Source organism: Cydia amplana, chromosome 16 (assembly GCF_948474715.1).
Source record: "Cydia amplana chromosome 16, ilCydAmpl1.1, whole genome shotgun sequence".
Classification (NCBI taxonomy): Eukaryota; Metazoa; Arthropoda; class Insecta; order Lepidoptera; family Tortricidae; genus Cydia; species Cydia amplana.
This window is the reverse complement of record NC_086084.1, coordinates 3,086,998-3,099,981: the sequence shown is the minus strand read 5'-3', so window position 1 is coordinate 3,099,981 and position 12,984 is coordinate 3,086,998. Positions and strand designations below refer to the sequence as shown.

The following is a 12,984-nucleotide window of genomic DNA, read 5'->3' as shown; positions in this document are numbered from 1 at the left end:
TTGATTTTGACTTCGTTTAGCGCAGCGTGCTGAAAGTTGACGTTTTCCGAACGGAGAACAGATAATATTATTTTGAATATACTAGGTAGTGTCATCTCAGATAATTTCAACAGTGACGTTATTATATTGTCCCACCCAGATCACGATTAACCGATATAAAATTAGGTCAATGGGTCGTTACGGTTAAATAGTTACGCAATATGTCAACGAAATGGCCAAGTTATCGAGAAATTGTATGCATATCGTCGGATAGTACCCATAACACAAGCCCTTCTATGGGGCTAGGTAGATTGATGTAAGATTGTCATTTAATATTTATATTATATTTAATATGTGTGATTATGAGAGTTTTTGGATCTTATGTATGTGATTGTGAATTCCCCATTGATCCGCATTAGGCTAGCGTGGGGGTTATAGCCCAAGCCCTCTCGCGCTCGCGAGGAGACCTGTGCCCAGCAGTGGGACATCTAGGCTTGTGAACAATACCAAATGTGACTAATGTATACATTCCGTGCAAAATGAAGATAAACGAGCATAGCTGGAACGCAGACGGTGCTGCAATCGTTAAAAAATATATCGTTAGATATGCCAAATCTAAAGAAAAATACAAAAAGAAACACAGACTACAGACTTTTTTGGGATCCTGATGCCAGTTAGAAATATTTATAACTAGCGACCGCCCCGGATTCGCACGAGTTTACAAACTATACACAAACCTTCCTCAAGAATCACTCTATCGATAGGTGACAACCGCATGAAAATCCGTTCAGTAGTATTTGAGTTAATCACGAACACAAAACACACAAACAGACAGATGCGGCGGGGGACTTTGGTTTATAAGGAGTAGTGATATGTGGTTTAACCTCATTAGTTACCAATTAAAATAGTTATCTATATAGAAAATACTCCTCCATAGGTACGCATAAGAAAATAACGGTACGCACTACGCATAAGAAACCTTGTTTTTTTTTGCCAAATGATGTTGAAAACGTAGTTTATTAGTTCATTGCAGTTAGTGAGTTACCTACCTACTTTTATTATCTTGACTTGATCTATATATTTACATATTTGCCAGCTTGTGCCCTAAAAGCAAAAGTTTAACTTTTAAAAGACAAACAATACAAATCCTCTTTATTGCACAACCTCAGAATAAATGTACATGGAAACACAAATAATACAGTCAGCAGCAGAAGTTGCTAAGCGGGCGAGGTGTTCAAAATCATCTTGACGCGACTTAATTGTTAAGAGAATAAGAGTGTGTCAAGGAAATTTTGAACACCTCGCCCGTTTAGCAACATCTGCTGCTGACTGTATGTAGGTACATGAAGACAGAGGACAAACAAACTTTCAAACAACAGACTAACTTTTCCTTATAAATATTTTCTTGGAGAATAATAAACGTAAATATTGAATGTTTACGGCATGACTTTTCAATATTTCTAAGAAAGAAGACGAGGGGTCTTTATTAGAGATGCCCCGAATAGTGGTTTAGGCCGAATACCGGATATTCGGCCCCTCTCTCGGCCGAATACCGAATATTCGGCATGACATACGAACATTTTGAGTCACAATTATTATGAAAATTGATCGCTAACCAAGGTCAACGTTAGATGACGTTAGCTCAGATATATTTTTATTGAACAGGATTAATTAATAGAGTCAAACAAAACAGACTCATGATAAAAATAAAAGGTTTTTTAATCAACAAATGCTGAAAAAAGGGTCTTCGTTTTTAACAACTATCCAAGAACACATTCTAAATATACCTACATAGTTTTTGGTTATTTTTTTTGTGCAATTTTTTCTTTTTAAGTAGGTGCAACAGATATTCGGTATTCGGCCGAATACCGAATATTCGGCAAAGTGGCCGAATAGGCCGAATACCGAATAGTTGCCGAATATTCGTGGCATCTCTAGTCTTTATAGCTAAAGACATAAAAGTCTAGGGGCAGGTGCTTATATGGGCGCCTCCATTGATTTTTATTACATTGTGAAATGTACAGAGTAATTTCTTGATCTAGTACTTATCATAGAAGAAAATTGGTAAAGGCCATTATACAGCACTAAAAATAATTATTAGAACGCATTCAAAAATACGTAGGCTATTTTTGAATGCGTTCTAATAATTATGCGGTGCACTCCGCATCCGGAGTTGTCAGGTCACAACATACATACATACGTTGTCGTATAAACAGTTTAAAATACGAATATGTCTCACGAAAGTTTAATATCGATTCTCGTATTTACTCGAGGATCAATGCAACAACTGTATAATACCCAGATTTATTACACGTCACGTTGTTAGTTTAAGTGCAATTAATGTAGGCGGCCTAAGTTAATCCTGCACTGATTTCGCAGTGACAAATCATGGAAACTATTGCCAACATAATCGTCTAATTCCTATAAAAAGGCACCTCCACACTTTGTACTGCAAAGCTGTTGCAGAGTTAGCCTCCTAAGGCCCAGTCATACAAATGCAAAACGCAAAATTTGCCACTGAAATTTGAACCTATAGTGCAGGGAATAGAGTTGATTTTTATTTGTTTGAAAATAAAACAAAACAAAAGAAATGCAACTCTATTCCAATTGAATATGGTTTAAATTTCATCGAACTGAAGAAGTACTATAACCTTTGTTTCTTTTAAGAGCGGTCTTCAGCACGTGCCAAAGTAACCATGTCGTTTAAAAAGCAACTATCGTGATAGTATTAAGGTTCAAATTTATGTGACAGCTCATTCTGAGAACAATCAGGGTGGACTTTTCTTTGGAGATAACAAAACGTGTTATCTCCAAATGGGTTGTTTCATGAATTTGAACCATATAAATAGAATGATAAATTTGCTTTGCTTAAACGGGTTTGTTCCCGTTACATAAGTAGGGTCTATTAGCAGTAAACAGGTGTAAGCACTGCATAAAGGAAACAATACCTTTTGTTTAATAGACTAGGGCCCGAGCCCGAAAAAATCATCTCAGATAATTCATACTATATCTGCCTTCACAGGTGGAGACAATAGGCGACGCGTACATGGTGGTGTCCGGTCTGCCGGAACGCAATGGCGACCAGCACGCCCGAGAAATCTGTTTGATGGCGCTTGCTATAGTCGAGGCTGTCCGCGGATTCGTTGTTCGACATCGGCCTGCTCATCGACTAGAGGTGATATATACTTAAATAAATGGGGCATTATCTATGAAAAGGGACCTTATTGTCGATGGCGCTTACGCCGCACAGCGTCGCGCGGCATTGCAACAACAAGCATCGTTAATAATGGCGTAAGCGCCATCGACAATAAGGTCCCTTTTCATAGATAGCGTCACAAATTATATTGTAAAATATAAACAAGAGTCTGACCACGTTAAGTTTACAGCCTTGGCAGTGATACTGACAATATATGTCCCAGAGGAACTTCACTAGTCATAAAGACTTAGCGGGTTCCAACTCTATCCCCGTATGACATCGGTTGACCGAGAGATACGCAGATTCTACCTCCACTATGACTATATTATGGACATAGGTGAATAAGTATTAATTTAAAATGGTCGACAGTTTCATTACATGTTTTTTGAGCGTCTTTTTACGGCACGATACTGACACCCTAATAACCTATTTGTGGCTAATTAAAACATAAATAAGTTAACAGGGTGTCAGTATTGTACCTACTTACCGTAAAAAACCACACAAAACACGACATGAATATGGATTTCCGCAAAGTAATGTCTGATTTTATTACCTAGAACTATTTGTGGCTTTTAACGCTTCAAAATAGGGTATTTGACGACTAGTCAAATCAGTTTCTTTTTTCGAACGAAAATAACTGTTGTCTAGGTTTCTCTGTTAATCTTCTGGTGCTTTATTTCATGGATGGTGCAAAATAATTTATTTTTAATACAGTCGAATACCCAATTGTGTAAATATTGTATGTATGTACAAACACAAACCCGTCTCTAGTCTGCAGGAGTTTTATGGTGTTAAAAAATCCATATGCAGGTTCGGGTAGGCGTTCACTCCGGGCCTGTGTGCGCGGGAGTGGTGGGGGTGAAGATGCCCCACTACTGTCTGTTCGGAGACACCGTCAACACGGCTAGCCGGATGGAATCCACTGGACAACGTAAGTCGAATAGCTATTTAATAAAATACCTCTCGTTGTGTAAAGGACTTGTTTCTCTAGATTCTAACTCATTCACTTTTAAGACAGAATCAGCACGAGTGATCCTATAAGGGTTCCGTTTTTTCCGGCTTAAGGTACGGAACCCTAAAAAATGGCGAACATGATAAATAATTTCTGTCCTTGTGTTACTTTAGCCCTGCGCATCCACCTAAGTGAAAGCACACGCGCGCTGCTCGATCAATGGGGCACGTTTGTCGTCGAGCGTCGAGGCGAAGTAGAACTAAAAGGGCGAGGCCGAATGCTAACCCATTGGCTGCTGCATTGCTCGGAACCAGAGGCCAGGCCGCTGGCCGCGGGGCCGCAGCCCCCACCGCAGTACCCAATACTGTTCCCGGCGCTGCCGCAACCGACTATAGCGCAGCATATCCCGTATTTGGTGGTCGATCCGCCGACGCTAGCCGCTTGAAGCGCTTGTACCGGTAACGTTCCTAATGTTGTTTATTGTAAGAATTGTAATTTCAATGCCACAGTATACCTATAGTTATAGTTACGTGTTGCATTTATTTGTAAGACTCCTTTCCAATTGATTTATTTACATATTTAAATAATGTGTTTAATGTAGAGTTCTATACATACTTAAAAGGTATACCTACTGTATTATAGGTAGACTCGTTTTCGTACGCACATAACTTTCATTTATTTATTATTTATTGCGAAATAATAAGAATTATTTAAATGTAGTACCTATTATGTATACATGTAATTAGATGCTACACTTTGTATTTTAATTTTAATTTAATCATGATTATTTTTTAGAAAAGTATATGTTACGAAGGGAGGCCTAATCGATACTTTGTAAAATTAGAAATCTATTATTATTAATGCCAATTATTAGATTTCTAAGTATAAATTTGGAAACCCCTTTATAGTATACTCGTATTTTCGGCCTCAAAGGTTAAGCACCCTTAATATTGTGGAGGGAGATCCAATTTTCTCTCTAGAGCATGAAATGTGAAATATAAATCGGATCAAATGCGGAGCTCGGACTTAATTTGAATGAAAACGTAATATTTGTTTTGTGGAATTTGTGGGTTAAATGCTAACGTTTCCTTTTCCTGTAGGTACCCAGATTTGTGGCTATGTTGGGAAATACACAATAGGTACAGTGGGCCAAGTAAGTGGTCTAGCAGTTTTGACAAAAGTTTCTGCGAGATCTAACGATCGCTAAGGTTGACTTTTCTAACGGAGTTTAAAGTAAATCGACCTTGTTGTCTCATGACGTTCAAACGAACCTCAACCGTAGGGCGGTAGACCACTTTCTTGGCCCACTGTACCTAATGTTACAGAACTGCCTAAGCGGCAGAATACGCATGACTCGTGAAGGCTATTACGAGTATATTTACATTTTATAACACGACGCGACGGGACTGCGCATAATTAAAACTGAAACATTCAGGCCGATTCGAACGAACACTGATATCAGACTGACATCTAACTTATGTCATTCAGTTATCGTACTGGTCCGTACATGTGTCGTCTGTCTTCATGTATTATTTGTGTTTCCATGTACCTACATTTATTCTGAGGCTGTGCAATAAAGAGGATTTGCATTGTATTGTATTGGCGGGGCGAGACGCACGATAACTAGGTGAATATCATGATTAAAATATCATTCTGTCAGTGTGCGTTCGAATTTGCCTGTTAGTGGGAGTATCTTTCAAGCTTGAGCTGTATTTCCCAGATTGAGATTATTTACATAATGAATATATTTTTGCTCTTGCTAACATTCCGTCAAATGAGGTTGGGTTCAGTCATTAATCAAGCAGTAATTATGTGAAAGATGTGAAATATACCTATTTCACTTGTTGACTCTAGTTCGTCTACCGGACCGGCCCAAGTACAATTTTCTTTAGTCTTGAATAAATACGGTAACATAACCTGAAATATTGGATATTTTTGTATATTTTACTCACAATCGAAGTGAAAAGTAGAGTATATAACTCGGGAATGTCACATTTTAGCCTCGATCTATATTATAATATAGATCTAATTTGCCTCAGGTAAAATGGGTTGCTTTATGCCCTAGTTGTATAATCCACAACCTATTTATCGATCTTATGACATATTATGAACATAGAGCTTTTTCCGAATCGATTCAGTATCGACAAATGAGGCTACAACTTCACAAAGGAAATATCAAGTATAGAGACTTAAACATCACACAATAATTATTCCCGCTGAACAAACATACTATTAATGTTCCGACATTTACATTTTAACAATGGCCATAGATATGAGCCGGCTCCGTAAAACCGGGTTTACACGCGTCGTAAATGCAGCTACCAGCTACAATGGCCATTAAATTAAATTATGCAAACCTTCGCTACTAATCCAGTGACGGGGTTGACGCACAATGTTTTTATTCTAAGCTCTAATGTAATGCTCTTATTTAATTTCCTGAAATGGTAGGACATGAACATTAGACATTTAACGACGGTGTCTCGATTAAGTTAGGGAAGTCGCCCAGTAATTATGAAATATTTACACATTTCTTGGATTTCCGATACTCTTTTACAATGTTGGCAAAATATCTAAGTACAATCCCGTGAACATTTCCGAATCCTTAGAGCTCACAGAAATTCTGGGTACCATATAACTGCTACTAGACAATTGTTTTATTGTGTAGGTAGATAGTACCTATTTACGAACGTCAACCAAACCTAATTTCTATCCGTAATCTTTTTAAATTGACATGAGAGCGCTGCGTAAATTCAATTAATGTACCTATACCTACGTTTATATCTACGTCAGAATTAAATGTCAGGGATATAATAATATTCTGTTTATAACGAAAAGGTATACACGTGCTAATTTTATACAATTTCAAGACGAGATTAGAGGACAAAACGCACTTCACTTGCATTTGGAAAGCTCGTCAGGAGAGTTAGCACTAATTGACAGCGTGACAAGACAAGACATGCGAGAGAGACAACTTTTCTATAATTTTCGCCCGCAATAAAAGTCATGCGTCATGCTGCTATAAAATATTATATATATTATTTATTTGACAACGTCACACGACTCAAAACGTCAAATTGTTATTGATTCCACAGTTTATGTAGACTCATAAGTAGTTGTTAATTATGTAAAATTGAATTAAGTAAATTATTTATATCAAAGTGTGCCAACTATAATGTACTAAAGTAGAAAAATATATATTGTATTAGACGTAACTTGACAATTTTATATTTTTACATTGTTGTATTATACCTATCAAATCAATGTCTATTTTTGTAAAAATGTTCCCAAATGTTAGTACATGCTTAAAATGATACAGGGGCAGAGTTTGAAATAGATTGTTGTTTTATAAACATAACCTACCTATGATTATAATTTTACAGCGAAAGTAAATTTTGTTGCGTCCTTGTATCTCCTAGTAGATCTGTTCATAGCGGCTTCCATTTATGTAAGTCAATTAATTGTGTTTTAATTTAATGTAGTTGTAAAATAAAATATTTTGATGTCAGAATTAGATAAAACACATTTTTATCTACTTACATGTATGTTTTATTTCACTATCCTAAGTATTAATAAATAAAGTAGTAACAAATACCCTAGAATACTCCAGGTCCTAGAACCTACCCTACGTGCCAAAACAAACAAATTTAAAGCAGGTAGAGGTACATATAGTTGAGTTATTTTAGCCTATATATATTGCTAAATATACGCAAACAAAATTGGAAAGTAATTTTCAATTAATACGGATTCACTCGTAACGTAAGATCTAACATTGCAAAAACCATAGCAATAATGTAAAGCATCCTAGAAGCCATACCTACCGTATCAAATACCGAAGAAAACTACTCTATATTCAATGTCTAGCATAATACAAGTATGCCACCACAGTCGAAGCTGCAAAGAACTTAATGAACAAACCTGTGATTACGATTTCCAACGATTTTGTCAACTATTAACGTGCGCTGGACCACAATATGCTGTTTAATGGCCGCTGTTTTGGGCCTCAACATCTCCATGACAAACACTGCCACGGATACAGCATAGCCAATCAGGAGGCAGAGCATACAACTCAGGATCTGGTGGTCCGTCAAGGGTGTAGGATCGGGAGACAGTTTAGTCAACGAACTGTAGGGCTTTTTAGATGCTTCGCGATCCAGCAAGCCACTCTCAATGAATCTTGGAAGCCAGATGGAGAGTGGAAGAACGAATGGGGAACTCGTTTTCATCCAAATGACGAGTGGTACCGTTAGTATCGAGTCAGGAAGAACGTGACCGCATTCATGCTCTTTCTTACCCTTTGCCAAGCAATTTGCCCATGCGTATTCAACAGACGTAGCCAAAACAAACTCCTTCCGACCTTCAACGATATCGGTGAACACTTTCTCGAAACCAGCTTCTGGTATGACTTCAAAACGCTCGCTTATGTAGGGATCATATTCAAAATGAGTCAGTATTCCACCTCGTCCTCCGAATTTGTATCCGTAATCAACAGTCTCCTTTAAATTGGCGAAGTTACCCACGATAGGGTCTGTTTTCAAGGCGCCAATCAAAACGCTCTGGTAAGCACTCCTGACTACGAAAGTAAACCATATCCATAGGCTGATGATGTAAAAATCTCTGAAACGTCTAGGAGCCACGCGGATAGGTTGTCCCAGCATTACTCCCCACGTTCTAAAAGCTGCTCCTTGTATTTTGTGAACGTTCTTAAAATGTTTGTAGCAGAACTTTTTTACTCTGCGAAACTTCAGCGTAAATGGCAGAGACGTAACAAAAAACACGATGCAGAGTAACACCAGCCATAGATAGCTGTTCAAAGGTGTGAATAAACTCCACCACACTGGCCCTGGACCTATAGGCGGGGCTAACCATGCGAGACGTACTCGAAAATACGGCATCGAATAGTCTAGAAGCCCCAACCGGTCTACTCCAAGAGGAATGCTGCAGGTTGAGATATTCGCAAGCCCGGAGATGACGTCATTCAGGGAATCCGACCAGTTATTGGCGCGATCAGAGTCTATGCTGACATAATCGCTCATTAAAATCATTGGCGTGAAATTCATTTGGTCCCTCAGCAGTTTCACGATCGTCGTTTTAATCATTTGCAAAGGAATCAGTTTTTCTGTAGTGGGATGATACAGCTTATTCGTGGATACGTAAACGGGACATTTGTGCATGTTCTTCATTTTGTTAGGGAAAGCTTTGAATTTCAGAGATGAGTTTTTATTCCAATGCCGAATGAGAACAGGTTGCGTTTCGTGGCAGTGCGTGTGATTGCGATACGGATAGTACGTGTATAGACCGATTTTATCATCATCTCTTGTAATGATGAGGACATTTACAGCGTTAAAACTCCACATTATGCCGGTGATCCTTTCAAGTTTCACTGGATTGAGTAAGATGATTAAGAACTTAGCTCCACTGGTCAGAACGGTCTTGCCTTTTAGATCTGGCTTCATGACATTGAGAATCCTTATGAAGGAGATGTAAGACTCTATTAACACCACTACATGTCTCGGCGGTGCATCATCTCGCTTCGTCTCTATAATAACTGTACCTTTAAATGATTTCAAGAATTTGTTTGACACTTGATCTTCAACTTCATTTGACAATAAAACAGTGTGTTTTCTGACATTAAAATTAGCGTTAGCCAATTCTACGGCACATTTTACCATTTCATCTTTTGTTTTTTCTTCCAAAGGGATTGTCAGATTAGCTACTATGAGCAAGTAACAAGAAAACAGTAGTAAGATTACTAAAGGTAGTTTATTCATTTTGGAAAAGTACCTACATGAGGTGTGATAGTCGTAGTTTGACTAACGGAGAGCTATGAAATGGCCTTTTAAGCCGTAAAACCATACGCCTGAGATAATGGCTCCATCAGTATGGACCATCAATCAGGCTTTGTTCTCCGTGGCGATGCATTTTCGTGTCACGTAGACAAATAAGCGAGCTAATGGACGCAAGCCTTTAGTGCAGTTTTGATAGCGGTAATTTTTTAAACAACGTTGGATACAGTTTATGCCGAATTTATTTACACACACTTTAAAGAGTAAAGTTGGGGTTACCAAAACTCTATTACTTTTTTGGGTAGCCTAAATGGCAAAAACGGAACCCTTATAGATTTGTCATGTCCGTCTGTCCGTCCGTTAGTCTGGTCATAGTAATTTTACTCAAAAACTGCTATTCCTCAAATAAATTTTGAACGGGTGTGTAATGTTTTTAATAACAACTATTTTCGAATTTTCATTTTGCATAATTTGAATTGCATAATTTCGATATGCAGAAATGATTATTTAGTATAAAAACAAAATGAATACGAACAAATTGCATAATATCAGTAATAATAATAATTCCGTTGCATAGTAATGTATTTGCATAACAGGCAATCAGTATAATGATCACTTTGCATACTATTTAATGCTCATAACGTTCTCGTTCCATAAAAACGAAGTTCATAATGTTCAAAGAATATAAACGCCTACTGAAAAAATAAGAAAAAATATACAACAAGGTATTTGACCTAATTAACGAATTTTGCTCTGAAAATAACATTCAGTTATTACTACAAAACGTTATCATGGACTTTGAATTAGCCGCCATTCAAAGTGTGAAACAAAATTTCGATAATGTTACTGTTAATGGATGCTTGTTCCATTTAGGGCAAATCATCTACAGAATAATTCAAAATGAAGGAAAATCAACCTTATATGGCACAAATATGAATTTTTGTATAGAAATGAGATGCTTGTTGGCCTTGGCTTTTTTGGCTCCAGACGAAATCATAAACTACTTCCAAAAATTTCAAGAAACCATCTCACCCGATGCCACTGATATTGTTCAAACGTTCAGCGATAATTATGTTCTAGGGAACGGAAAGAAACCACTATGGAGTGTCGAAACACTAAACCAACTTGGTTTACCACGTACTCAGAATAATGCAGAATCGTGGCACCATAGGATAAATAGCATTATTAACAAAATTAAGGCTCCGTTAACGATTTTAGAGCCAAAATGTAAAATTGATAGATTTAGTCGTTGAAATTGTACTCCTTTTGTTACGTAATATCTAAATAACAAGTATTGGTTTCTATTAACACGTCTTCTCATCTTGCTTTTTAATAATAAGGTCCCGAGCGTGCGTCACCGGCAATATATGACGAGAAGGGGCAGTTTTTAAAAATTCATCAAAAAATTATAGTTATAAATTATAAAAAATGATGTATAAGAACAGTTTCAGGAAATGTTGTAGATTGTTTAAGTATCAAAATTACGTTGAAATTAAGTCGATTTTCACGAAAAATGTTCACTTGTTTTGAAGTAATTTCTGGTGAAAATTGATTTCGTCTAACTTTCATTTACTCTTGTTCAATATCATATAACAAAAATGTAGTCTATGAAAGTTGGAGTACAGGATATGTGTAATACAAAATTACCATTTTTAGCAGTCCAAACTTCACGAAATTTACGAATAAGATCGACTAAATCAGTGCTTTACGCGCGTTTACCTAAACGTCCATCAGAAAAAAAAAAACATTACTAATTTAGTGAGTCAGTTTTCAAAAAAATGATCTGTACAAATGCAAGATAAGAAGACGTGCTAATAGATACCAGAGGGCCTACCGCGAACCACGTTCGACGTGTTACCTCCCTGTCACACTTACGTACGAATTTACAAGTGCGACAGAGAGGCAACACGTCGAACGTGGTTCGCGGTAGGCGCTCAGTACTTATTGTTTCTATTACGTAACAAAAGGTGGACAATTTCATCGACTCAATCTATCAATTTTACATTTTTGCGACTAAAATCGATACCGGCCTCTTAAGCCCGGCTTCTACACGCTGTCAAATGAATTGCTTATCGAATTTAAGGTAATATTGGGAAATATTGAATGCTTTTACAATGGCCAGACTCCACCAAAACAAAAGAAGGCTAATATCAAACAACAGCAAAGGATTGAAAATATATTGTCAAATAAAAATCAGTACTCGGAATGTGAATTCTTGCGAGCCATTGCATCTTTACAATTAAAACATAACTAAAGTTTCTACGATTATATGCATGTGTAATGTTAAATGTCAGTTTATTTGATTAATTGGCATGTATAATAAATATACCTAACAAAATGAAACGTTGTTTTTTTCTACTTATTAAAATTTAAGGTTACTCTTTATTTATTCTTAAAAAAGTATCATCAGCCTCCATTTTATTACCATCTCTCATGATCGAGAGGGTAATAAAATGTGTATTATTATAAAATAAGTCGGTTCTGGCGCTTCGCCGGCCGCTGCCGCGGCACGCTCGCTTCACTCGCTCGGCTCGCGCGCTGTAGGGTCGCAGTTCTACCTAACACTCCTCCTCGCTTCGCTCGTCGTCGTACCTAACGGCGACCTGCCTTAAGGTAGAATATGTAAGTTCTTTTATAATTTATGTCATATTATATTATGTTACCCGATCATTCGTTAAAAATATAGTTCTGCATTTTAATCATAATACTAACTGTATCTTATAACAAGTAAAATTATTCCTAATGATCGTTATACACAGCGTTTTTATGATTATATAACATTCTGTAATTTAATTATTATAACGAATAATATTATGGATTTTGTTTCTATACATTATGTTTATTATGAGTTTTAAAAGTAGTTAAATGTAATTATGCAAAATGTTTGTATTAAAATTGAACGGCACCCATTTTGAACATATGTCGATTTTGTGAGCTGCTACTTAGTTTAGAAGTAAACATTTTTGATAATAAATATATTTAGGTCGCACTCCATAGGTACATGTAATTATAAAAGTAAAAAAAAAACTTTTTAGTAAAAACAAGTTGTGGCATATTACATCTAAGATATTAGC

At 36.9% G+C, this 12,984-nt stretch overlaps 2 protein-coding genes across 2 annotated transcripts in view; one reads left to right on the top strand and one right to left on the bottom strand.

The window, feature by feature from the left end:
* LOC134655332 (atrial natriuretic peptide receptor 1) overlaps positions 1-4,601 on the top strand; it is a 62,555-nt gene extending 57,954 nt beyond the window's left edge. Inside the window, exons 23-25 of the mRNA XM_063510783.1 lie at positions 3,002-3,154; positions 3,986-4,106; positions 4,301-4,601. Of these exons, the coding sequence (XP_063366853.1) occupies positions 3,002-3,154; positions 3,986-4,106; positions 4,301-4,572 (546 nt within the window). The 3' untranslated portion in view covers positions 4,573-4,601. The remainder of the gene's footprint in view (positions 1-3,001; positions 3,155-3,985; positions 4,107-4,300) is intronic.
* A 3,428-nt stretch (positions 4,602-8,029) lies between these two features.
* On the bottom strand, positions 8,030-9,902 carry LOC134655331 (uncharacterized). The gene has a single exon (XM_063510782.1). It carries the CDS (start codon positions 9,893-9,895, stop codon positions 8,030-8,032), a length of 1,866 nt encoding a protein of 621 aa, XP_063366852.1. The 5' UTR covers positions 9,896-9,902.
* Between the last annotated feature and the right edge of the window lie 3,082 nt (positions 9,903-12,984).

Excerpts from the sequence above, each read along its gene's own strand:
- LOC134655331 (XM_063510782.1), bottom strand. The coding sequence starts at position 9,895 with ATGAATAAACTACCTTTAGTAATCTTACTACTGTTTTCTTGTTACTTG.